Source organism: Melanotaenia boesemani, chromosome 7 (assembly GCF_017639745.1).
Source record: "Melanotaenia boesemani isolate fMelBoe1 chromosome 7, fMelBoe1.pri, whole genome shotgun sequence".
Classification (NCBI taxonomy): domain Eukaryota; kingdom Metazoa; phylum Chordata; class Actinopteri; order Atheriniformes; family Melanotaeniidae; genus Melanotaenia; species Melanotaenia boesemani.
In genome coordinates this window covers 11,284,526-11,312,360 of record NC_055688.1, presented here as the reverse complement: position 1 = coordinate 11,312,360, position 27,835 = coordinate 11,284,526, and the positions used below count along the sequence as shown (strand labels likewise).

Here is a 27,835-nt window from a genome sequence, read left to right as displayed (position 1 = left end):
CTCCCCAGAGCCTGGACCTCAACATTACTGAAACAGTGTGGGATCATCTTGACAGAGTTACTGTGTATTTTTTTCTTTTGTTTTGTTTTCCCATTTTCCCAGAAATGAATACAGAAGTGAGGAGTGGTTCATAAGCTTTGCTGATTACTATGATTAAGTTGTAGAAATAAGTAAAGGGAGTGATGAATGATTATGTAAACATGTTGAAACAGGAGAGTTCCTGAAAAGACACAAAATGTCAGGATGATAAACGGCTAACAGTTTGTGGGCGGATGTGGGAACACCGGGGTCATCGGGAAGTAAAGCTGGAAAATAATTTAGAAAACAGGACTCATCAACCCATCATGACAGGAGAGAAGCAGTATTCTGTTTTTGTTTTTATTTAATAAGCTGGTTCATAAATTATCGCACATAAAAGATTCTTTTCAGTAGTTACAAAGTAGATAGTGACTTCACTTGGCGCCTGGAAAAATAAAACAAGAAGAGAAGATTGCCGATTGGGTGGACGTTTGAGCCTGACGAGTCAGAAATTTGTTCAGTGGAGCGGAAGAGATGAAGCTGACGGATGTTTTAAACATCCGATCGAATCACGTTTCCCGCATGGCCATCGTCTGTCACCCGACCAGCAGCAAACAAAACTGCGACATGCGTTTCGAACTTTAAAGCGCATGCCAAATCCTTGCTCCGGTTCTCCAGTGTATTCAAATGAGGTTGAAAATGAAACAAATGGAAGGGGATTCATTAATAAAAGAAAAAAAAAGGAAATAAAACTCTCACACAGCACAAGCTACATGTTAGGCTCACAAGGACGAAATGAACTAAACGTGTTGAAGTGGCATCTTCTTGGCTTGACTTTCCTTCCTCTCTTCTCAGGAGCGATGAATTGTATGAGAGGCTGAACATGTTCAACAGTGGTTTAAAGGCAGCAAGCAGCTGCTGCAGGAGTATTTCCCATGATTCAATTTGTAACAAGTCCCCTTGATCTTTCATCCATTCATTTATTTTATTCTTAAACTCTTTTCCTTCTAAAGCTACCCCTTCCTCCCCCTCTGACACCCAAGCTGTTGATCAATGAGCTTCAATGTTGGAATTTTTCCCCCCGTATGAGCCGGTCCAAACGAAATGGGGGAGGAAACCGTCCTCACTAAAACATCTCAGAGGGAGGCGAGCATCGACCACCGGCTAACACTAGTTGTCACTCTATGAGGCCAAAAGTCTGTTCTCACTCTGCTTCCAGGAATGTGTTGGCCAGACTTTCTCTCAGTGTGATGGGAGCCTACTTGGACATCTGCTGCTGAAGGTGCTGCAAGAATTCATGGTAGGATGAAGCAGATTCAGACCGGTCCTCCAGCAGGTGCTGGAACAAGGTGGCCTTTGCTGAAGCATCATCTCTGCAGGAGTAAAAAACACAAAAAAGGGGTTAAAGAGAGAGCAGCATCTACTTTGTACAATAAGAAAGAGTCTATTAAGGTTTTTGAGCTTTCTTTGGTATTTTTGTTTCAAGATAAAACACTGAATTTAAGAAAAGAAAAAAAAAAAAAAAAACCCTACTAGTTTTGTAGTGCAACAATCAGTATTCTGTCCCTGGACAGACTACCAGTGACTGCAGCAGCTGTGGGTATGTATCAGCTCTGGCTCCACCATCACCACATCCACCAGGGTAACAACACCCTGATGGATGCTGCAAGATCGATGGAGGAATTTTATGATTCAGTGTGGGATCATTTAAATTATTATATTTATTTATTTATTTGAAAAAAACAAACAAACAAACAAATTACACACCTGACCGCAGCAAAAGTGATGCAGCATTTCAGTCAGGTGTTATTGTTTCACAGGTGTCCACATGGACACTGAAACAGGTTTTTCTTGTTATAAATTTTTCCAGTTCCAGCTTTTAAAAGGATCCCTGGTGTGATCTCACCAGTTTGGTATCAGTGCAAAAATGTCCTTGCAAGTTTATCTTGAAGTCAACATGAGCTTTCAGCTGTCTGAGCTGCAGGAATGAAGTGGTGTCTTCTCTCTTTTTTTAGCAGAAAATGTCCTGTTTTTAACCATTTCCCTGCTCTGACTGAATAAAGGAAATTTTACTCACCCCCTCCAAAAAAAACAACAAAGAAAAAAAATACACCTCTCTTACTGATCAGAACCTTTTTCTCGTTCTTTTACATAAAAAGGGAAAAATTTAACAATAATAATGTTAATAAGGTACATAAAACAGTCATTTGTGCAGAAAAGAAACGTAAAGAAATATTTTCATGTTTTTAATCCACCATATTTTAGCTGTCATGTTACTTCATCACACAAACATCCATCCTGATACCACTCGGTTCATCTGTACCGGCATCAGCTGACATCTCTGGTGTAAACATGTGGTTGAACAACAATGCTGTGCCACAAACAGGAGGAGAGGAAACAATATGCTCCCCATGCATGCCTTCACTACCGCTGTCAATCAGTGAGCTCACTGTGTTTACACTGGAAATAGATTTCTGTCGACCTCAGACCATCAACGTGAAATTGCCCACACCCCGTTTCTGTTCAGACCTGACGAGAGTAGCCGCTGTTTTCAGACACATGATCACAACACAAACTAGCAAACAGGAGCACAGCTGACCGACTGTTTTTAATTTAGATTTAACAAACAGCTCAGTTTGCAATGATACAGAAAATAACAAAGATATAAAGAACGTGTTCTGCAGAGTGAACACATTCTCCATTTTTGTCCAAAATAAAAGTCTGGTTCAGGTGCTGGACCGAAAACAGATGGATCCTTTAAATTTCAGGTCACAACTTCAACTCTGTTTCATCGCAAAATACCTGCAAAAACTAAAGTTGTTTCAATCAAACAAATCAAACTTCCAGTCTGGTTACAATTACCAGATTTATCACATGGTTTCTACAGGTGGAGGCAGCTAAAAGGAGACTTTTTAAGACCAGCTTCAGGGAAGATGGACACAAAATACAGTAAGTAAATAAATAAAAACAAAATAAACCTGGCGCAACACCATTTATTCAGTTAAGAACTTCAATAAAAACACAAAGACGTGACCTAATTGAATGAAACTAAATTTAAAACATTAATATACAAACTCTGTTTTCATGGTAAAACCTGCTGATGAAGTTCTTACAATAATCATTCATAAAACCTTCTTTCTGCCTCTAATCCCAACTGATTAACCTACAGCTTGAGGAACTATTTGCATGAACTACAGTGAGCCTTGATGATTTGATGCCTTTAACAGACTTTAACCTTCATGCAACCCGGTGCTTTTACAGCCATTTTTTATTTAATTTTGACTCGTGACTAATTAGTTAAGCTGTACTAGCTGCTAACATGCAGGCAATCCGTCTTGCCTGAAGCCGTTTCCCTGCTCCCTCCGAACTGAGATCTGATCCTGAACCAGTTCTTTGCATTTTGACAGCCATATAATCAGTTCTTGTTCCAGATCAGCACCAACTCAGTGCTGGTCTAGATATAAGACCGCATCATGTGGTGTGGGGAGGATTACGGTGACAACTAGCTGGCACTGAAAAGGACATTCACTAACAATAACTGCTGCTTCAAACAGCTTTAACACAGACAGACTATATTAGAGATAATAAGAAACAGACTGATGTATAAAGATGATAAGCCGCTTTCTGTAACTGTTCCTCTACAAAAAAAAAAATCTGAAAACACTTGAAGGAGGTTTAAATGACATCCATGTGCTGCTGGAGAAGATATTTACAGTGACAAAGACGTGCTGATGTGGCACGCAAACAAAAGAAGAAAAAGACTCTAAAGCTGAACAAGAGCTCATCTGGCACCAGGTTTGCTTCAAGTTCCTCAAAGGAGATAGAAAAAATGTTGTACAAACCTCATTTTCTGAGGTTAGAGCCGTTGGCGAGAGAGGAAGTGAAACTCATTTTAAAGTTATAGTAATCTGAGGGGAATTACAGAAGAACTCAAATATTTTAACCCCATCTCTCCATCCAACAACTTCTGTACATGTTTGACTTTGTTTTCCCAGACTGTTAGTGAGAGTCAGATGTAAATCCAGCTGTGCTTACTTGATGATGTGAATGGTGGAGCTGAACGCTCGGTTGTCCTGCAGCCAGTCGAGAAACGCCCTCACCCTCTCAGACAGGGTTGTCTCCAGCTCAGGGATGTGACTCTGGGAGGGAAACATCAGAAACACAGTTCTCACATGTGTGTCACACTGCCACCCAGGCTGCACGGTGCAGTCTACTGAACGTGCCTCTGGCTGTGTGGAGTTGTAGGCAGTTCAGCGAATTATCAACCCTTAAAGAAGAAATAAAGTACGCAGCATAAACAAATGCTGGCGTTGGCAGTTGGTCTGGATGTCGCTATTACAACCAGTGTGTTAGCGACAACATTTCTAGGTGGCTGCACAAAAAAAGCATAAAAAGCTACAGTAGCAGATCTGTTTTGCTGCATGTGTTGTTTTTTTTTAAAGGCAAACAGAAAAGCAGCTCACCTTCATTAATCTGTGGAGCAAATCGGAGTCATTTTCAAACAAACGTACAACAATGGATTGCAAGATTCATACAGAAATTAGATGATAACAGCTTCTCGAGTTAATCTTGGTAAGTTCCTGCTGTCTTTGATTGTATTCTAACAGGGCATGTACTTAGGTGTGTCTTACTGACCATGTTGGGGGGTATTGAGGGGTAGTTGGGGCAGCCCAGAACATCTCGGATGAACATTTCATTGCAGCACTTGCCGATCCACAAATAAAACACCTGGAAGGACCGAAAGAGACAGAATGCAATCATTTAAAGATTAAATGAGCAAAAATAAACAATTCAGACAAAAAAATGCTGATGCAGGTTGATAATTGTTATTCAGCATAATCATTTAAGTTATATAATTATGGATGTACGTGTTTATTTTATATCCAGTGTGTTCAATAAATTCAATTCATCTTTCATGTCCTCATTTAAAGGTTAATTTAAGATTGAAAGTGTACATGAATAAACATCAAAATGTGCCAGAATTGGTCAAATTGCTATTTTGCATCTGTTGTCCATCAACTGATGTTCCACCCATTTGAAGCTCAAGTCCCAACCAAGATCAATAAAGTGGACCAAATAACTCCAGTCCTCAGATCTTTACCCTGGATTCCTGGCTGTCAAAACAACCCGACTTCAACTATGAAGCACTGAATGGTTTAGGACCAAAATACATTCAGGATTTTCTGGTTTGTTATGAACGAACCAGATCTCCCAGGTAGGTTCAAATTTACTTTCTGTTCCCAGAGTCAGAACTAAACATGAAGCAGCTACGTTCATTTTTTAGGCTCCTCGCATGTGGACAAAAACTTCCAGCAAACTGCAGGTCTGCTGAAACTCTCAGCTGGTATAAATCAAGGTTAAAAGGTTTTATTAGCTGCCTTTTATCAAAGCAATTGTTAATCCCTCATAATGTAACCTTTATTTCTTGCATTTTAACTTATGCTATTCCAGTTTTCGTCTTTTTTCATGTCTTTTATGCTTTTCTAAAGTTGTTTTAATCTACTTTTTAATCTTTCTTCTGCACCCCGCTGTAATGCTTTTAATGTTTTATGTAAAACCCTTTGAATTGTCTTGTACATGAAATGTGTTGACAAATAAACTTGCTTTGCCTTAAAAGTAGTTATGTTACACGTAATGAAAACTGAGTTTTTATGCTGTGGTTGATGTTGTCTTCAGGTTTATTATGATGCAGTAAATGCTGATATAAAGGGTTGATCCATCACTTCTTCATATTATAGTCCAAATTAACATTTTCCCATCAACTGATTTGAAATGATTGTTTCTAGTGATTCTCATGGCCGACTCGATAAATTGGCAGAAATTGATGTGAAAAAAGTAGATGAAGTGAAACATTCTGAGGAAACTTTCAATGAGCCATGTCCCTTTAGGTCCATAGTAAATAAATACTTACATCGCCACAGTCCATGAGGTAAGCTCCATCTCTGCTCAGCCTCTCAGCAGACAGGTGGAGCAGGTGAGGCTGAGGAACTATGGTGTCGTTCAGATGGAGCGCCCCCTGCAGGTCAGACAAAGCAGCAACATGTCACTTCATTTAACATTTGAACATTTCAGTATTTGAAATTTCCAGATTTGACGCATCAACGTCCAAGTTTTGCAGTTTGATGTGGAGGAGTGTGTGTCCCACCTGGTCTGACATGTTGTCCAGCCTGTACAGGTCAGGATGAACCATCCGCATCAGCTGCTGCAGCGGCTGCGTCTTAAACTCACACATGGCGGAGACGCGCTCGTCCAGCCGTGTGCTGGTGCCTGTCCGCAACGCTTTCTGCAAGCAAATGCAAATCTTTTCAACAATAATTCATTTATTCATCTAAACCTCTTCAAGTCACTTTCAATATATCACAAGATCTAATGTAGCAGCTAAAAAGTGATTTTTAACTCAAGGTGACATCACAAAGGAGTCATCCTAAAACGATAAAGTTCTAGTAACATTTCAAGCCTTCATAGCTGAAAGAAAACATCATTTGAACTTATGAACTTGAGGTGTGCTCAATTACAGCTTGGCCAAGACCCACAGAAAGTATTTGTCTCAAAAGAGGGTGTGTATGTAGACACACCCTTGATAAATGAATGTACACATCCTGGGTCGATGAATGTAGTCATTGAACAAGTCTGTAGCTTTTACTATTGAAAGCATTTTTTTTCTTTTATACAGAAACAAAGATTTACAAATGACATCCCGCTGAGTCATGGGAACCTGTTCTTCAGTAAGGTCAGGACTTAATATTTGAGCTAGAATTAAATCCCATTTAGGCATTCAGCCATGATGGTAGATGTGAGTTTATGGGGAATTAATTACGTAAAACTGTGTGTGTACAAAGGATAAAGCTGCTTATAGAGGACTTAGGATGTAAATGTAGTGAATGTTTGAAGATGCTAAACAGAAAGTGTCAAATCAACTTTTGATGTTTTAATTGAAAATAAAGAAAAGAAATCACCAAAAGAAGCCTGTTTGTAGATAAAAGCTGTTTTACTGTGTATCTGTACGACGTAACACATTACCAGACGATGTATTTATCCGTTTCTTTTTGGGGTTTTGAATGTATGTGTGTCTAAAGCCCATAATTACACCACATGACGTGTATTTGTGTCTCTTTATGTTAGTTGAGCAGCCACACCTGTTTGAGTAGAGCGAGGATGTAGAGGGGGAAGAGCCGCATGACTGCAGGGACGACAAGTCCAGACTGCTGCATGTTCGACACGTTGATCTTGTAGGCGCTGACAAAGTCCACCACAGCGTTCACCAGAGCGTCCCGGGCATCCGACAGACTGGATGATATTGATCTGTCAATGGCTAGAATACAAAAATACAGGAGGATGAAAATGATGGGATCTTCATGCACTCTCCGTAGAAGCCTGAGTTTGGTCTGATTTAGTCTCAATATATTTAAAAGGATCATTCTTTTATGCCTCTTGAATCATGTCTGATGTATGATGATACCAGTTAAATCACAGCAGGCTGTGATTGCGAAGCACAACAGCATAAGCACATAGACGGAAAAATTACCTATCTATGGTATTAGCGAGCTCACACACACATTGCATCTGTCTTTGCATGGCCATGGTATGAGCTGGAGCTCACATCACACAGACAAGATGTCTGCTGACACAAATGAACCAGATTATATTGACTAATACAAGTTAGCTTAAGCTTGTTTAGCTTCCATCTGCACCGTTCAGGTTTGTTTTGGTTTTTAACATAACACCAGTGTAAACACTGATCATAAGTTGTAGCAGCAGTCATGCAGGATACAAGATGATCATAATATTCTTCTGAAACTGTCAGTAATTAATTTCTGTGGTGGCGGCAAAAGTTGAAACTTTTTTAGCCAAGATAACAGATATCTCTGTGATGCTTTAAGTTGGTTACCTTTAATTTGAGACAACCATTGGATTAATCCAAATGTCTGCCTGTTTCTCGTTTACAGTCAAGACAAATATGCTGCAGATTAAATAGATAAAATTTGAGCATCTACAATGAGGACTCACCCATGTTGGCTAGCAGACATGTGATAGCTTGGACGTCAGCTCCGGCATACACGTCGCTCAGCTGACTGACGACTGGCAGACACAACGTGTGGACTCTGATTCGCCTCTTTCCTACAGGGATGGATAAATAAAACATGCATCATCCAAAATTCTGCTCTAAGATTTGGGAGAAAAATCCTAGACACCAAACATATTTCCTGATTATTTATTCCTGAGATATAAACCAGTGTCAGTATTCTCATTGCTCTGATTCATTTGTAAAATTAGAAATAATCAGCAAAAAAAAAAAACAACCCCAGTTCCCTTTAGTTGGTTGTAGCAGCTGTGTGAGTTTAGGGGATTTTGCTTTGTAGCAGTTTTTAAATCCCCGCATAGGACCTTATCTTGTCTGTGTTTACCTTTACTGGATGTGTACAGCAAAGCAGCCTGGAAACAGGCCAAAGACGAGTCCGCCAGGGAGTCTTCAATTGACATCTGGACAGCGAAGGCAGAGTCTGGGTTCACATTAGCGAGGGACAGCAGGTCAGTGGAGCGCACAAAGAAGTTACCGTGGAATGTATGGATGGATAAACCTGGAAACAGAGGAACAGACTATGTAACACAGAAGCCTGGGAATGTTGGACATATCTGAAATGACAGTCAGCAATGTCCAATCCAGCCACCTTTAGTGCATCGTATTCTCATGACTGCCTCAAAGCCGATCTTTCGAGTGAGGTAGCGCTCGAGGTCCCTCTGGAATTTCTCCAGCTGGGCCGGATTGTGGATGTGATGAAAGGAGGGGTAGTAAAAGACACTGCCAGCTGAATACTTGGAGATGCAAGCTGAGGAAGGAGAGAAAGAGGAGAGGAGCATTATTAACTAACAATTCAATTATTAAATTATGGCAAATGCTAATGGCTTCAGTATGTTAAAAAAAGGAAGGAGAGAAACCACTTAATCTCTCCGCTTTAAGACACTCAGGAAGAAAAAGAAAAAGAAGCAAGTCCCTGATGGGAAGTATGCAACCGATCCCTAGAATTCTTCACGAATTTATGACTTAGATTGGCTCTGTTTCCGCAGAAGGAGCTGAAATCTGAGCCATTTCATGTTGGACGGGGCGGTAAAGCAAAATGAAAATAAAGGGTCTTTAATAAAGGTCTTTAAAGAGATTTGTATATCTGTATTATAAATAAGGTTTCAACAGAAGAAACGTTTGCTGGAAATAAAATTTACTCCAATTCAGTCTTCCAGAATAAACATAGCTCCTGCAACAACTACCAAGAATCATAAGTTGAAGAATCACAGTACAGCTGCAGAGATTTGGCCATAAGCATTGCCTGTAATGAAATTTCAATGCGTTCTGATTTAGCACTCTTTGAATGAAGAGGAAACCAGAAGCCATCTCTCAGACCCAATGACAATGTTTGATAAACAGAACAGTAATGGTGAGGGAACATGAATAGTTCTCACCCAGCGAGGAGAGGTCGGCATACTGGGAGCTAAGCAGGAAAAGATCCACTCCAATCTGCTGTCCTGAGCAGTCCAGTGCAAGTTTCTTATAGAAGTCTGTGGCAGGACCGAGATGCTGGACTCCCTAAAAACACACCAGGCTATTACTGAAAGATTCTGTTAACAACAATGTTGAGGATGCATGTGTTTATTACAGCAGGGAGGTTCCATTTTATTTTTTACGCCTCTGAAATCTCCAAAAAACACAAGCAGCCTTCAAAAGAAACCACAAATGTTCTAGGTTTGTTTTATTAGTGATTTTTGGAGAGACTTCCTGCGACCTCTTGGCGATTTATTTGGATTAAAAAAATTGGACAATGGACATGAATAAATCACAGATCTGGGATATAAAAACCAACAGCATAAAACTTAAAACATAAAGGTGTTCAGCCTCTGAGCTGAAACCTGAGACACGTGTATGATGCTGTGAATGGTAATAACAGAATTGGCTTAGAGATGTAAATATAACACAGTGGCATCGTAGTAGCTCTCTTGTTGATTTCTTATGTCATGTGGTTTGGTTTAGACTTCATAAACTGCAATAAAAGATGACAGAACCATCATTTACGATATCTGAAAAAAAGGGTAGTAAAATCAGATGGTTACTAAATTTGTTACATTGCCAACAAATAAAAGCAGAAACTAAAACTTTACTAAGAGTATCCAAAGAATATGAACCTTAGTGCTCGAGCGCTGGTTGGGGTCTTCTCTCGACTGCAGCTTCCCAGCACCCAGCGTCGGCAGCTGAGTCTGAAACACAGTGACGCGCCCCCCGGTGGGAGACATGAGCTTGAAGGCGGCCTGTAAAGCAGGACCGAGGGCGCTGTGGGTCTCTCTGCTCTGGTTGAACATGCCTGGGAGTGACGTCAGCAGGTCTTTCACCAGCTGGAGGAGGTAAAATGAAAAATGAAATTAGAAGCAAGTACATTTTTAGCCTTTTATTTAATCTACTGCACTTATATTAGGTTATATTTAACTCACTGGAAGACTAAGTTTACAACACTATTTGGGTGGAAAAGAGCAAGAAGAGAAGTATAGGAGACAAAATATGTAAATTTGAGTGTTGAGGAGAGAAATTCAGAAATAACTACCTCTTTGCTCTCCTTTAGGTTCACCATCAAACTGTCATGAGATGGGATAAAGATGTCTGCAAAAAACACAAAAGGGAAATGAAAAAAAAACAAAACATTTTCTCCACAATAACATCTGAAAACATCACACCTTCTCACCTTTAAAATAATAAAAAAAAAACAGAAAATAAAACGTTATAATAATCCCATGGGAATAATAATTATAATTATGGTTATAATTGTGACACACGGAACTGCAGCTACCAAAATATTATTTTAAGGGGACATTATGAGCTAGTTCAAAAGAAAAAAAAAAAAAAATCCTGTTGCTTTGGTTGTCGCAGTTGTAAGGAATTATGGGCAACAATTATGACTCATTATAAAGGATAATGCAATTTTTTTCTATGTTAATTAAAATCAAATCAATCAATCAATCAATCAAATAATGTTAATAACAATCAAAATCACTCTATACACACAACCACACAAATAAACAAGCCCCAAAGCTTCTTTCCCAAGTCATTCCATCCCCATTTAATCCTTTTCAGGGTCACAAGTGAAAGGGAACAGGAGGGTATGGCTCCTATCAGGTGAGAGGCAGGTTAAGATAAGATAAACTTAATTAATCCAGAAGGAAACTTCTAACATGAGCTGCTCAGACACACCGTAAACCTTCATACAATAATATAATACAATAAGAAAGTAAAATCACAAAAAGAAGGGATTATATTCAATAGATTAAAAAAATCACTAAAATAAAATATTAAAAAACTGTATATCTCAATACAGTCCAAAACAGTCCTTATGTTGCCCCTTTCGCACTAACTAATAACCCCCTGCCAACTCCTCCTTGGCCCCCCTCCCTCTCTCCACCCTTCCAGAGAGTTGTGCATTTCTATTGAAGAAAGGACAAAAGACTTCCTCAGTCTATCTGTAGCAGTTCAGAGACAGCAGTCTGTTCATGGATGTACAGAGGGTGGGTATCCATGCTGGATCTAAACTGGACACCCTGGACAGGTCACCAGTCCATTACAGGGCCAACAAAGAGACTAACAAGACAACTAACCATCTACACTCACACCTACTCCAAGGGTCAATTAAGAAACACCAGTTAATCCAACGTATTTTTGGACTGTTGGAAGATGCCAGAGTACCTAGAAAAAACCCACAGATCCACAGGGAGAACATGGAAGCTTCACAAAGAAAGGCCCCAGTCCAGAGGAACCTCCTCGGGACGCTGCTCACCACCACACCACATGCAGCCTCTTTTTTTCCAAAGCATCTAGAGCATTTAACAGCTCTTATCTTGCTCTTTGTGTTTCTTCCTGGATTATTTCAACCAGTTAGAAACCTTCTAAAGCAAAGAAAGAGTATCTTAAAAGACCCAGTGGGGTCCTCTCCCTTTCCTGATGGAGGGAACAGACGTACCATCGATGTCAGACACCACCAGCATCTGTGGCTGGGACAGTCCCTCCTGGAGGTTGTAGAAATGGATGGTGCTGTCAAAGGTGAGGAAACCCACTCTGGTGCGTGTATCTCCGGGCATCCTGAAACACACAACGTCCTCTGTCAACACTGGTTTGGATGGAAAACCCCAAGAAATAGAATTAACAACAACAACAAAAAAAAAACCCAAATAAAAAACCTCACGAAGCAGCTACATATCTTCTTTTGTCAGGCAGATAATCAGAACTCACTTATCCAGGTTCTCAAGAAGTGATTCACAGAAGTACTTGAGGTATCCTGCTTCCACGGCATTGTGAGACACATCGAGTACAAATAGATAGACCGCTGGCTGTGGAGGTCGCAGCTGGACACAAGACAGACAAGTGAAGAAAAGTGAGATCTATCTGCTTCTTCACTGAGAGTAAAAAGTTGAGGTTGCAGAAATAACACAGGACTTCCCTCTAGTGGACAAACCACCACAGTGCAAACGATATGGACACGAGACATTTTACCATATAGTCTGAGGATGCGATGAACTCTACGGTGGCGTTTTGGACCTCTGGCCTCTTGTGTGGTTCACCATATGACCTTGTCACTGGGTTGTACATAAACTCATCTGGTACTAAACAAAATAGCACAAAAGAAAAAGACATCTATAAAACCACAAAGAACATTTAAGTGTTCAAAGGCTGAAAAAACAAACATCTGACTGTCTCATACCATCGTTGACACGGTAGCAGAGGTTACATTTCCACCTGCGTTGGTCCAGGAAGGTGACAAACGGATTGATGTAGGTTCGACAGGACCGACAGCGCACTATTGTGTTGGATGTGATCACTGGTAGTTGCTGCAGAGAGGTGGGGGTCAAATGAATTAAATACAGTACATCTTACAAGCTCAACAATTTACAATTCTTGTTTCTTTTCAGGTTTTTGCCTCAAGCAGTTTTGCTCATTGACGACCTTTACAAACAATTCCTTTATTTGTGATTCAGCAGTGGACTGCGGAGGACTTTGTTTTCCAGTCATGGGGAACGTGGTTGAATGATTATTTGAAGTCCTTTGGCATAATAATAAAAAAAAAAAAGACTTTTTCTAGGACTTTGTTCTGATGAGCCTCAGCTGGTTCATCAGGCTCCATGGGGAGTTTCCCTTTTTTACTAAGAACAGAGGAGAATATATTTATATATCTGATCTTTCTTTTTGGAGATTTAGAAATAAAAAAAAAAATTATATTGTACTATATACAGTACACACTTATCTGTCTGAATCTCAAACCATCAGCGAGCTGTTTTACTAGCTAATGGTTCCAAGTTATTGACAAAAAAAAAATTTATAAAAAAAAACTGATTCCAAATACAGACAGGTAAAACTGAAAACCGCGGCATGGTTGTCTGGTATGTACAGTTCTCCTCTATTCAACCAACTTCAACCAAAAGAACTGGTTTACTTTCCACAGCCAGACAGCCGCCACAGATCCACAGCATTGCATCACCGGAGAAGACTTCAGGCAAAGCACAATGTCAGGGATGCACAATACCTTCACTATTTTATTTGTTTATAATTTAAAGTTGAAAAAATGGTAGAGGTTAATGTTCTGCTACAAAGCCAAGGAAGGTATGAGTGAGATATTAACACCTGGAAGAGGAGTACTGCAGAGATTACTGTATTTATCTGAAATCTTCTGATACATCTAAGATTTAATGGCACTGCTTTTGTACAATGGGAAGACGTGGTGATGAATCATCCTAATGCAAAAAAAACATTTCCCTTGTGGTTCCTTCACATCAGTGTGTCTTGGTAAGGATACTCAGAGGTACACTATGTGGGTGTCAGGAAAATATAACACTTACAAACTGACATACTGTGTTGACTGTTAGGTGGATGACTCATAACTGTTTACTAGCACCTGCTGCAGATTTAAAATGAGTCAGAGGAAACACCAAAAAAAAAAAGAAACTGGCTAAAACAAATATTAAAATATTATTTTCAAAATTATTTTCAAAACAATCAGGTAAAAATTTAGTGAAAGTGCAGAGAAATATTAAATAGAGGACATGAGCTTGAGATGAAGGCTACATGAATTACAGAAAACGTTCCCCATTTCATCATTCAGAACAATTTACCAATAGGAAAATGGTGGATTTGGCATCCTGCTGGAAAAACTTCAAGCCAGTGAAGGATTTATTTAGCAAGCAGGAAATACACACAGACTGCTGTGTCCAAACTAGCTTTATGAGTGCATTAACATTAGCCTGTATAAACACAGTTTAGAGAAATGGTCCAAGAGATTACAAGCTTACATTTAGTCATTTTTACTATATAAAATGTAAAATCTCATTTAACTGTCAAACTTCTTGCACCACACCAACTGAAAGTTTCCCACACAAGTATCATCTCATTAAAAAAGACCATTTGTTTTTACACATTACACATTTCAAAACTTTATAAACAAAATCAGGTCATTTCGTTGCACTTTTCTATTCTAGGTGTGTTTTCTGTGGCAGTGTGTTTAACTCTAAAAGATGCATCAAACAATAGCTTTCCATCAGATTACAGAGATTTACAACCATTTGGTTGGTGACAACTGCCTACATTATCATCAGTCCATCCCTGCTCTCCATCAGTCCATACCTTCTGACACCGCCTCACCAACACCTCTATAAATATGCTCACCTATCTTTCCTGCACCTCATCATCATTCTCCTCCTGCTGCCACTGCAGCCATGATCCATCTACATGACTCGCTCTGTGGTGTCACAAGTCGACAAAAATGACCAAGCCTTAAAAGGTGACTGTGTCCTTCTCTGTGGGTTTAGTTAGGAAAGGTTAATAAAAGCATGTGGTTCTGCTCAGCTGCAGATGTGAAACTATGGTTTATTTTAATTAGGAAGAAAAGAGTAGCCCTTTCATTATTTATTTATTTATTTATTCTGAGCCCCAGGAGTATTTTTGGACTTTCTACACAAAAATAAGACATCCCAACAATAACAGACTGAATTCCGGGATCAGAGGTGGAAACTTTAATGACTTTAATGAGATAGGTAAGAGTCTTTCAGTTCGGCACAGTTTAGCACATTTTGGCACTGAGCGAGGTCCTCGTCATCTGATGAGAAATCTGGGACACACAACTCTGTCCCACTGTCTTTAAAATCATCTCCAGCACTGCTACAGTCCAGAGATTCTTTTGGGATGCCACAGCAAACAGTGGATTCCTGCATAATGCTGACACATGCACTAACTGGGAAATACATACTCTTTCTTTAAGTCTTCTGCAAGTCTAAAGTCTTACTTTTAAATTGTGGGATGCAGTAAAATTACACTGATTTCACCATGTTTACATGCATCTCACCAATCATCATCGGTAAGGAGGGAAATATTTGTAACACAGAATGACTAATTCCATTTTTCATCCAATCAAATTCACGTAACCGGGCAGAAAATAATAATTTTGGACAGGATACTGCTCTCAAAGGACACTGGGAAATGGAGTTTTTCAGTAAATGTGATTTTTAATCACAGTGAATATAATTTTTGGAAGCAAGACAGCAGTGGTAAGACAGAATTTTTGACAATGTCTTCCAAACGACAAGCATAGTTTTGGCCTTCTTTGCTTCTAGTTCAGTGAATCTTGGTTGGAGCAAGATGAAACTTGCAGATCTGGAATCTGTGAGATTTGTGCTTTCAGTGGAGATGTCCGTGTACATGCTGTGGGGTGAACAGGTGAATCCATCAGTTGTGTTTATATCTTTTTGCAGGTTATGTTTACCTGCTCTTTTGTTTGTTGTCTTAAATGTTTGGGGGTCATATAAATTGGTGCCATTACAGAAATTTAACAAGCTTTTAGATGATATTCTGGACTTGTATATACTGCACATTTCTATATTTACATAATAGACCTGATGCGACTCCCTGTGACAATGGATGCTAGTGCCATTGCTCTTGGTACCAGGATCGTTGGGGCTTAAGAGGCTAAAAACATCTGAAGTAACCAAAGGAAACTGAAGCTGCTGTTGGATTTCCTTTCAGGCAGAAAAGCACATACTTTGGTTCAACTTCAAGCACCTTTCAGTCCAAATAATTTCAGCTAATTTATCACAGTGACACCAAAATCTGAGGGAAAATTAAAAAGAAAAGTAAAATTTTTTGCACTTGTCCGTTTCACCATGATCAGATCTTACCTGCAGGTCTCTGAACGGGTGGAGGAGGAGGCCCAGAGGGAGTCTGGCCTTGTTGAGTAAAGCCTGGGTTTGTGGAATGCTGGTCAGGGTACACCTAAACGTCCTAATCACACAGGCAAAAATGATTAAAACACATCCACATGACAGAAGATTAAAGAAGTGTGATAAACAGAAAGTAAATCCAAGAAAAAATGTGTCTATAGTAAAGTTGGGAAGGTTGTTGTTTTTTTTTTTCCTCCACCAACATTTGTCTCAACTGTTGAAATTTCCCACACTCAACTTACTGTGGACTGCAGTTGACCTTCTTCAGATCAGGACTGAGGTTGGGTTCAGGGGCCTCCAAGGGCCTCGGGGGCAGCAGATTCCTCTCCTGCAGCAGGTTGACTGGCCTCAGGGCCTCCACCTCCAGCTCTGGCACTCCGCTCAGCCCCCCCAGGGCTGCAGAGAGCTGGGAAAGACTGGGGAAAGGTGGCTGAAAAAAAAGACATAAACAGAAACAGCATTTTACTCCTTTAATACTAAACAAGTGCTAATAAACAAGATGTGAAATTTTCTTAAAAAAATATTTTAAATAAAAAAATGTGTTAAGTAAATCAAATGCTAGCCAATCAATCTTTTGTCTTGTTTTAGCTTACGAAACAATTACATGATCAATCTTTGCCATACTAAGGCATCTATACTTTCTGTATAGTTTAATACACAGCGATTAACAGTGAAACCAGACTGATAGAAAAAAAAACACGCTTTACATAAACACACTGCCCTTACTGTGGCCTCACCTGAGAGTACTGCTGGTAGCCAGACTGGCTGTACAGATTGTGGGAGGGGGAGGTGTCCGTGAGGGAGGCTGGTGCCTGTTGATAGGTTGTCTGCATGCTTTGGTAACCATAGCTACCATAGGACTGAGCCTGGTTGGTCATATCGTTGGAAGGTGGCATGGGATCTGAGCAAGAGAGAGTATTTATTATTTGGGATATTTATGTGGAAAATACAGTTTTGCTTTCAGAAGTTCATACCATCATCCTTTCAGTGTCCCATCTATTTTCTGCATGATTTAAGACATGATTAAGACAAAGTAAAGCAAATTGAGATTTTCTTTGGCATGTTACAGTATATGCCTAAAGCATGTTGAAAGACTTGGGACGGATACTTTAAGTTTAACATTTTTTCATTAATTCAGGATTTTTGGGCTCATCTAAAATCCAACCTCGATAAGGCACCGGAGCCTGAGTAGAGTGGGCATTTAAGGTGAGAGAACACTAACTTCACCCAAAACACTGGGTTTCCACACACACCTGATCTGAATTATGGTCACAGGTCAGCCAGGCTTCCATCCCACAACATCAGCTGCTCATCTCAACCCAAATCACACAGGTGAGAATATATCACCTGCTCTGGCCTTCATGGCTCCTGTGCTACAGAACTGATTTTTAAATCCATGTATTTGTTTATAAAAGTCTTAATGGCCTTGCTCCACCATAACTCTGAGACTTGAACCATCAGAACTCTCACTGTCTATCTCACTGTAATGTCAGCTGATCAGCTGCTCTTGGTTGTTCCAAACATGAGGCAGGCGCTCAGAGGGAAGCAGGCTTTTTCAGTTGCAGCACCAAAGTTATGAAACTGGTTGCCTCTACATGTGGCAGGATTCTTCTTTTAAATCTTATTTGAAGACCCATCTTTTTTCCCTGCAGTTCCACACAAGATGAGCTGTTTTTGTATTCAAGGTGTTGTGATTTCTACCAGTGCTGCATGTCTGTTTACCTGTTCATGATGTTTTTAATGTTTCATCTATTATCTTCCTGTACAACACTTTGTCAACCATTGCCGTTAGAAAATGTGTTAACAAATAAATTTGAATTGGATTTGGATTGGATCTTGCTGCTTTACTTGGACATTATTGACTACAGTCAACAAAAATTAGTTTGTACTCAGACTGCAACCAAGGCTAATGTTTTGTTTTTGTTGTTTTTTTTTTGTTTTTGCAGTTTTAATAAAGGTGATCCTGATAAGCACCAAAATATGGTGGGTCCTTCTTGTCGTAATGCTCCATTTAACCATCAAGGGTGGTCATTTTTACACAAACAGCAACAATCAGTGGAGAAATAAACTGTGAACCCATCTGTGGCTTAAAGCGAGCCAACAGTAGGAGCTGTCTGCCTCCATGTTAACCATGCTGTGCACTGGCTCCTATCTGTCAATGTCCTGGATAATTTGCTAAATTTGTCACCTGATGTAAAAAGCATTCTGATAAGCTGATCATGATCTAGCTTCATCCATGATGGAACCAAATTCCAGTTGCAATGACAGGTGGAAATACTTGCAACAGGCACTTTTATGCTGCTATCACTTAGTTTAAAGCTGACTTTTATTTTTCCCCAAGTCTAAAAGTTCCATACACATATTGTTGGGAGAAAAAAAACAATTTTATTCTAATCTTGCAGGACGTGAATAGTATCTGTAATAAAGATGCACCTGGATAGCTGCCGCCTTCCAGGGAATCATAGCGGTTGGGAACTGGAGAGGCACTGCCAGTCGTGGAAGAGGAAGTGTCACCGCCTTAGAGAAGAAAAGAAGAAGAGTGAAACACATGGAGGATTCAAAAATTGAATCAAGAGCAACCGGCTGCCTAGGAGGCAAGTTAGAATGAAGGATGAGATCAATATGGTGAAACAAAAACCAGTGGAAATAATACAATAAAAGAGACGACATAAGGAAATAAAAAAAAATAAAAAGAATAAAGAAAAAGCACAGGAAAGTAATAAAGAGGAGACACAATATAATTAAAAGCAGGAGCTGCAAATGACATGAAGTAGGGAGGAGGGCAAACATAAAAATGAGAGTACAAAGGGGAAATGGAAAATAAAATAAAAAAAATATGGCACACAGACAGCACATTCTGTATGTTAGGATGCTGGACAGGGTTAGGAAGGAAGGAAGGAAGGAAGGAAGGAAGGAAGCAAGGAAGGAAGGAACTTTAAAAACTACTGCTCTAATAAATGTATGTTATGATGTGTTTTTTTGTCACTGAAACTGAAATTCAAGCACTGCTGCATGCCATCCCACAACCTCACTTTGCCCTCGTGTTTGTTAATTCCTCTTCAACATCCAACAGATAACAGAAAAAAGAACTAACAAAAAAAAGGAATAAAATATTCTTAAAAACAATAACACAATCATATTTACTTTAAATACAAGTAAAATTATGACCAGGTTTTCCAGAAGGATTATTTGAAGAGAATATTTGAATGAAGCCATTAATCCATGTGGGTCAAAGGGAGGGATCAACCGCATCAAACCAACACACAGGGAGCCTCAGGCAGAGCCCTCATTGGACAGGACAGGATCCAATTATCTTGCACTAAATCTGACCAGCGGACTACAGGATTATGTGCTCTCTAAGAGGAGGAGGACACCAGGTCAGCTAAGCCTTCCTCGTCTTACTTCTCAAAGACTCGTCTGACACCTTTTCCTCTTCTGCCACTACTGTTAGCTATGAACATTTACAGATTAAGATGAGCTAAAGAAATCTGTTTGGTGATCACACCTTTAGATTTAGTCTAGATATTTCTAACTTTAACTCACTCTGCTTTCCATCAAATTGGTGCCATCACAGATTACAGATAACCTAGACTGCATTCACACTGTGTGCTGGATTTCTCACATTCTATACTTACTTTTATTCAGTGTGAAGAGGAAAGAAAGCTGTCATGGAGTCAATGTGCAACACGAATTTGAAAAATTAGCTCATACTGAGAAACATACTAACAATAAATACATCTTATTTCACTCACTCAAGATGACTTTACAACTGTAAAAAGCATGTTTTAGGTAAAGAAAACATTGTAATAACTGACTCAGATCAGAAAATCCTATAAAAATATACATTAGTTAACTAAAAGAATGAGTCCAAGAACAAGATATTTTTGTGATTCTTAGATTCTGCTTTAGCTAAACTAGTTTCTATTCCGACATATTATTAAACAAACTATAAATCAATTCAATGGATTGGAAAAAAGGAATACAGTAAAATAATAAAATAAAATAAAAATCTTTGGCAAAATTCAGTATGCTACTGGTCCCAAACTGGTCGTCGTAGAAACACAGCTCAAATGCCAGAAGAACCAGCTTGATTGGTTATATATCTCAAAACAAACGATGTCCTTTTTATGTGCGATAATTTAAGATGGTCCATTCTCAAACAGCACTGGTCTGAGACAAAACTTTGTACTCCTACCTGTCTCACAGTCCTAACTTAGGGGAATTTACATCAGGGATCTCCAGTACAGGTCACTGAGAAACAGTGTCCTGCAGGTTTTAGATGTTTCCCTGCTGCAACACACCTGATTCAGATGACATGGATCTCCCAACAGCTTGAAGTCAAGCTCTGCATGGGCCGGTCAATGACCCAATAGTTTTAGTCAGGTGATTTCCAGCAGAGAAACATCTAAAATATGAAGGACAGCAGCCCTTGAGGACCAGGATTGGGGATTCCCAATTTACAGTCTTAAATCGATGTACTGATCACCATGGCAACATCAATTGCCACTTAAAATGCTCATCTGATGGACATTTTGTGACAGCAGCGTCTCTTATCTTTTCACATATTGATAGATTAACCTTCATTTTCCAGAAATGACCACGTCTGGTTGAGAAAATAATTAAACTATAAATTAATAATCGACCTTGAGTCTCCCCTGACAACGCAGATAAAATTAGATTCTGATCGATCGCTTCACAGAATGCACACATCTTTTGACATTTGTGATGCTAAACTGGTATTTTCCAGACCAATCACCTAGGAGAAAATTTACTTTGAGGCCTGTCTTTGTCTCAGCAGCAAACCCTTACAAGATCTAGCAACAAAAATACCTTTTAGCAAAGAAAAAGCTTCGTATAATTAAGATTACAGGATTCTGATAATCATTGTCATCTTGTTGTTGAGGACCTTATTTATGTCAACATATATTAAGAATTTCTGTACTGAAAATAAAAAATGACAAGCTCATTGAAGGCAAAATTAGTTTTTTAGTGTTTTCTTTCTCAAATTGAGTCCATTTAGTACAACTAAAAATCATTGGCTTTTCTCGCTTTTATATTAATATCGATGATCAACACAACTGCTATGGGACTCAGTTATTCAACGAAACTGAAATGCTCACGAGAAAGACGACCTAAAATTGTGTCTGAACAAATAAAAGAAAATAATAATCAAATTTTCAGGTTAAAAAAAAGGTTTATATTCAAAATTGTTTAACAGATTTTTTCTTAAGATATGTGGAGATCTTACTAATACAATAACACCTTATTTGATCAGTGTGGTTTAAAGATATTAACATACGGCAAGGGTCACCAACTCTGGTCCTCGAGGGCTACCGGCCTGCAGGTTTTAGATGTTTCCCTGCTGAAAAGCACCTGATTTGAATCAATGACTCATTAACAGGCTAGGGCAGATGTTGACAAGTTGTTGTAAAACCATTTCAGTTTAATCAGTTGTGCTGTAGCAGGGAAACATCTAAAACATGCAGGATGGTAGACCTCAAGGACAGGAGTTGGAGACCACTGACATACAGTATTGTGCTTCAGCAGAAAAGGTGTCACTCAGTTCAACTCTGGGAGGAATTGGTAAGATCATGAGGGATAAACAGAAAGCTAAAACAAGTCGTTCATTTTATTAAAAGATGTGCTAATGATTGGCAAACACATCCACAGAGCGCATGGACCAGTCGATAGGGAGCGGCTATATTTAAACACCTGTTCTCCTCTGGCTGATGACACAGCTCCAGAGGGATCATTATATCCAGAACACTAAAGTGGTGGATGAGTGGAGGCGTGTCCAAGTGATAAATGTGTAGACGTAAAAGAAATTCTATTTAACAAATAAATAAAACTGTAGTTGATAAATTCATTCAGGTTAACACATATGCAAATCAATTAGTCTCATTGCTGCTACGTCAGTTTTTTCACCGAAGTCCGAAGAGGCAAAATAAAGTCAAAATCATCCCTAACAAATATAAACTAAAACTTTCTTTTTATAGTTTGCAAGACACATTTGACAAATGTGTCCTCCACAGCAGGGCTTATGTAAATCCTGAGAAATATGGCCATGCCACGTCTAATAATACTTCATAATTTGCATTTCAAACACATAAGTGGCAGTGTAAAACAAATCGTCTGCTCCTTAATATTGTTTTTTCAAGACAATGACAGTATTCAAAGAAGATTCAGTCAGTCATAAATAAGCAAGCCACTGATTTGTCACCAGTGACAGATAACCCTTTGGAGACATTATATTTACAGTCATATTTAGACGTCTCTTTAATTTTGCTTCCATGCAACCAGACTTTCTTGGAATCTTTTTTAAAAGATTATGAGCAATAGTTCTCCATGCTTTCTGAAAGTTTTCATTGGACAAAACCAGACAAAAAATAATAAAATAAAATAAATGGAATCAGGTCTTAAGGAGGGAAAGTCCTCCACAGACTCCAGACCACAACATTAATGAAGGGGTGGGATCATTTTGACAGAGAACAGAAGAAAAGGCAGAAAAGGCAACATCCAAAGAAGGGCTTTGGGAAGTCCTTCAAGTGGCCTGGAAAACTACTGAAGAATGAAGAGAGTGCAGGCTGTGCTGGAGAATAAAGCCGGCCATACCAAATATAAACTTTCAAGCTAGTTTAAATTGTCCAAACCCTGTTTTTGCCTTTTATACTGTGTTTGCACATATTCAAATAAAGTTCTACACTCATTTCCTGCAGTCTTTTCTGGCAATTTATGAAGAAATGTGGTGTGAATCAAGACTTTTTGCAGAGTGTTGTAAATATCTAAAGTATTTAGACCCACTGCTGAACAATACTGGAGAAAAAATAATTATGTCATGGTTGAAGCCTCCTGTTTAAACCTTTACTAAATTTGTTTCAGCTACAGTCCTACAACAAAAGATATTTAATTTTTAACTATATGAAAACAAAGAAAATTTAAGCAAACCTTCACGTTTTAGAAGCCATAATCACCTTTTTCCAGCGTGATAAAAAGCAGCCAAGACCTACTCATCTTACACCAATCATGATACTGGAAAACTGACTATGAGCAACGGATTAGACAACAATATCTCATTTCAACTCATATCTGACTTCTTTCAGCCCACTTCTATCACCACTTCAGCTGTAAGCCCAATGGAAATAATAAAAAGTTTATTGATTTTTTTTTCCCCTATTAGCATGGATGACTGCATGTGAGTGGAGAAACACCACAGATGGACAATCATGGCCTACACATTAGTGAGTGAAAGAGAGCGAGGCAGCAGCAGGGACGTCTTCCTCTGCATTGCAATTGCCACAAGCAGAACTTAACAGAAGCTTTTAAGCCAAACAAAATGCTAATCTACTTACCCATCACCTTTTCAAGAAAGAACATTTCATGCCAGAGGAACAACAGAACAAGGTGCAAATAGCATAAAGATTTCAATGTAAAGATCAATCTAAAGAATAAGCACTGACGACTGTGTTGGGGGTTAAGTGGAGGCAACAACAGAGTTTTATAAGATGATAAGCCCAATTAAAAAAAGAGGTTTATAACAATGATGAGAACTGATGATTGGCTTGCAGAGCAAAGTGATTATCTGACAAGAGATGAGCAGCAGTTATCAAAAGTGACATTATGAAGATGAAGGTACCCAATCAAAGAGATGCAAATGTTTTAGGGCATGGTAAGGTTTAGTAAAAACACAGGAGTTCATGGGGGATGGAGAAAAGTGTCAACAACAGGGTTAAGTGGAAGTAAAAGCTAAAGCAGACCTGCTTCCTCATCCTCATCCTCCTCCTCATCGTCATCAGAGCTGGATGACAAGGGGGCTGCTGCTGGGTCTGAGGTGGTGGCAGAGGCTGAGCTAGCTCCACTATTAGCAACATATCCATACTGCATGCCTGTTGGAAGGGGGGAGTGGGAAAGGTTCATAAGAAAACTGGCAAAACTGGGTGACGGTCAGCAGATGAGGCCACAGGCTCTGTGTGTGTTTGTGTGTGTGTGGTTTTAAGCAAAAAAAACAACAAAAAACAACCAGCCAACTTTGCTTATATAGGAAATAACTTAGAAATTAATAGATTTCTGTCAAATAATTTTACAGGCTCAATCCATATAATGAAAGAAAACTGCTCATTTTCAATATTGTGTGCAGTTGCCCTCAAAGACTCATTATGAACAAGGAAAAATGCTGTCCCCAGACCAATCAGCTGGTGGGCCCCCATCTTTTGAAACAACTAACAGTTAAAACCAGACAGGGGAAAGCATTAATGAGTTTGCTATGTATAATATTTACAGACCTTCGAGCAAAACGTTAATAGGTCAAGTTATTTTTAATTTTCTGGTGACACTGAACAGGGAAAAAGCCATGATTTGACTGGAATGTTGCTTATACTGGTTTTAATCATAGTCTCCTAAAACCACTAACATTTCAAAGGCCAACGTGAAACAAAACAAAACAAATGCAACCAATGACTAAACAATTTCACACAATTCGTGCAAACAAGCCCTTAATTATCTCTTGGCAAGGACATGTTAAAGGTTGTGTGACTGATTTTGTCAGGCAGAGGTTACTGCCACCAAAGACTGGTTTTCCCACCGCCATTCAAAACATTCCCAAAATTCATCAAATCCCAAAGTACTTGCCGATAAATTGTAAAAATAATGAAGCAGCGAGGACTCTGCTTTAGATGGATATATTACTGACAGTGAGAACTCTGCTGAAGTGTTTCTGTGATTATACTGCTGAGGAAATCCACTCTTGATATGCAGTGAAGCTGTGCATAAATGTTCTTGGAACTTAAATACTTATTAAAACCAAGTATAGCAGGTGCAGGAGTTTTATGATACCAACTTGCTGCTGAAGGTAACAGACAGGAATCCATAGATCAGAGGCAAAAAATAAACAAGCAGCAAGGTTCTGACCTTGAAACCCCTAAATTTGCATGAAGGCTCACACCTGCACATTTGAAAGTGTGTGTACAACAGAAGAATGTATGTGCTAAGGCAACAAAATGCAGCTGCAGATATGTAAGTCCATTCACATGCAAAACTGTGAGTGACTAAATTTAGGATAACCAGACAGGGCTAAATCATAAGAGATAAAAAGCAGTTACCAGCACCGTAGAAAAAAATACAATCTGTCTCGCCCTGTCTTTGACTTTATATCCAAACATCACTACACATGATTGTGTATGCTAATTTTCACAGTGGCGTTTGTAATGGAAGCTAAATTAAAAAACCTTGGTGGTGGCTGGGGGAAGAATGGACTGAAGTGGAGGGAGTTCCTGAGGGTGGTCCGCCTCCTTCTGCACCACCACTGCTTGCTGTGACCCCACTGTAGCTGTGAGATGCCTGAAGGGTTTGGTCATAGTGTTGGTGGACACTGTTTTGGGCTGCAGTACAAAAAAAAGAAAGAAATATGTAATCTAAGTGGGAGGGCTTAATCAAACCAATTTTGAAGACGGAGGTTTGAATTTTCACACATATAACTTCTGAGAAAATTCCGCAATGTAAAATAGAAATTTACTGGAACTAAAGTAGGAGAACAGGCGCTGATAAAGTGGCCAACACCTACAACTTCTTTTATTGCATTTTATTCAGCAAAAGAAATGCTATTAAAGACAGTAAGCAATCAAAGACACCCATTAACAAAGATGTTTGAGAAAACCCTTATTTCTAGTTGTTTGATCTACAAATTAAAAATGCTGACATTGACCAGTCTATATGACAGTGGATCTATGTAATTATAACTGAATCACTAGAGACTACATTTAACAGTTTCCAGGGACATCAATGGTGTCATTTTAAATGGTTGTCCATTTGGGGCAAGCAGCAGAACAACCTCATTATTTAAAAATCAGTCACACGTACCTGTGCCTCCTTGACCATTGACAGTTGGTGTCATTTGCCTGTGAGAACCCACTCCATAGCTTGGCTGCACAGCTGTTGTGGAGGGTGGAGGTGCAGTGCTAAACTGATGCAAGGGTGCACCCATTTGGGTGAGCATGGCCCCAGGTGTAGAGGTTTTCTGGGAGGAACTGAGGGTACCATACTGGCTACTTCCTGGAGGAGATGGATATGAAACAATTGGATGGAGGGGGGCGCCAGGTCCATCAGGTGGTGCTGTAATCAAACTGGGATGCTGCTGCTGATGGTGATGTGCTGGGGATGCTTGGAATGACTGCGGCCCATAGTAGGATCCTGTAGTGGCATAGGGTGCTTGCTGCTGCTCGAATGGCTGTTGGCTATACTGGGCATTAGACAGTGGACTTGCTGCAGACGAGAGGGTGGCATAAGGCTGGGATGGAGGGGCAGAACCTGGGGGAGTGCTGTATTGAGATGGTGCTATGTGATGCTGAGGAAGGTGGTGCTGTCGCTGCTGCTGATGGTTGTTTTGGTAATAGTTAGCACTGTCTGTGATTGGTGCTTTGCTGGTAGCAGAGGTGGGATGAGCAGGGATGGTGGGGTAGCTCTGTTGTTGAGGTGGGGCTCCATAGTAGCCTGCAGGTGGATACATGGATGGGTAGGTCTGCAGTGGACCTGAGAGAAGGGACAGGGTGCGTGTTAACAAAGTTTAAAATAAAGAAAATACTTCTCTACCTCATCTTTCCAAATTTAAGTCATAAATTGTACGTACTGTACATAAAACCTCATTAATAAAATACTGTATAATTTATCATTTATCAGCTGCAAACGAAAAGTTCCATCAGCAACACCAACGTGTTTGTTAATAAAGTACACAGTGCCACTGAAAATTAGGCTAAACTGATTGCTTATTTAATTATTTTAATGTACTTTCCCTGTAAGTATGCAATGAGGGTGCGCAATCTGTCAAACCACTTGCTAACACTTAGCTAACTTAAAAGCTTGTGTTAGCCGTTATCCCCATTGGTTTGCGTTAGCTTGATAGTTAGCTAGCCTTAGCATTTTGTCGTGTCTTAGCGTTAACTGAAACCCTCAGTTTTCTCGAATTTACTTGTCATCCTCTTTTTCGTGTAATCTCATTGTTGTAATCAGTAACTATCAGTATGTTCCTAAAACTAAAACAAAAATTCTAGGCATATGACACTACCATCACAGGGTTAGCATGCTAACGCCAGCGGACTGGCTGATCGCATCATCCGGCCTGCTTTACCATTTTGATAGGGGGGCGCAGCTCCTCCGTTCGGCGTTGAGTTCTGGCTGAAGCTGACAGAACTGTTGAGGTTTGTGAAACCCGGACCAGACATCGCTCGGTCCTCCCGTCCTTATCCCCACAAATACACGGGTGAGCACATGCACATGAGCGACGGTTTCCAAACCCCGGTTTCCCACTCGTGAAAGACGTTAAAGAGGCTGCTGGTGGTCGGCGAAGACCCGGGCAGCCTGTGGCCAGGTCCGCTCGGCTGTGAGGAGCTGAAACCTCCAGTCAGGATGTTGAGGACGGAGCTTTAGCGGACACCTGGTTGTGCTCACATCACTCCCTCTTGTGGAGTTGCTAAGCAACTGTTCCATTTATTGTTGTTAATGGAATTATTTTTTTTTTAGAAAATATAAATATCATAGGAAGATATTCAGAGAAATTGCTTAGGTAAAAGTACTAGAATAGCAATCTAAAAAAAAA

General features: G+C 39.6%; 1 protein-coding gene across 1 annotated transcript; it reads right to left on the bottom strand.

The window, feature by feature from the left end:
• Positions 1 to 364: 364 nt before the first annotated feature.
• Positions 365 to 27,689, bottom strand: sec24b (SEC24 homolog B, COPII coat complex component). The gene is made up of 24 exons (XM_041989561.1): positions 27,368 to 27,689; positions 26,104 to 26,772; positions 25,473 to 25,625; positions 24,006 to 24,134; positions 18,685 to 18,768; positions 16,989 to 17,152; positions 16,494 to 16,681; positions 16,210 to 16,312; positions 12,750 to 12,876; positions 12,542 to 12,651; positions 12,281 to 12,393; positions 12,012 to 12,130; positions 10,605 to 10,660; positions 10,192 to 10,398; positions 9,475 to 9,598; positions 8,688 to 8,846; positions 8,424 to 8,597; positions 8,026 to 8,136; positions 7,155 to 7,330; positions 6,164 to 6,301; positions 5,930 to 6,034; positions 4,654 to 4,746; positions 4,054 to 4,157; positions 365 to 1,391 (listed from the first exon to the last, which is right to left on the bottom strand). Exons 1-24 carry the CDS (start codon positions 27,459 to 27,461, stop codon positions 1,277 to 1,279), a joined length of 3,615 nt encoding a protein of 1,204 aa, XP_041845495.1. The 5' UTR covers positions 27,462 to 27,689; the 3' UTR covers positions 365 to 1,276.
• Positions 27,690 to 27,835: the final 146 nt, after the last annotated feature.

Bases quoted from the DNA above. Each gene is read 5' to 3' on its own strand.
- sec24b (XM_041989561.1), bottom strand. From the start codon at position 27,461: ATGTCTGGTCCGGGTTTCACAAACCTCAACAGTTCTGTCAGCTTCAGC. The intron at 24,135-25,472 runs GTTTTTTAATTT...CCCTTCCAACAG, and splicing joins TTCCCCCAGCCACCACCAAG to GCATGCAGTATGGATATGTT. The intron at 12,652-12,749 runs GTATGAGACAGT...TATTTTGTTTAG, and splicing joins CTGCTACCGTGTCAACGATG to TACCAGATGAGTTTATGTAC.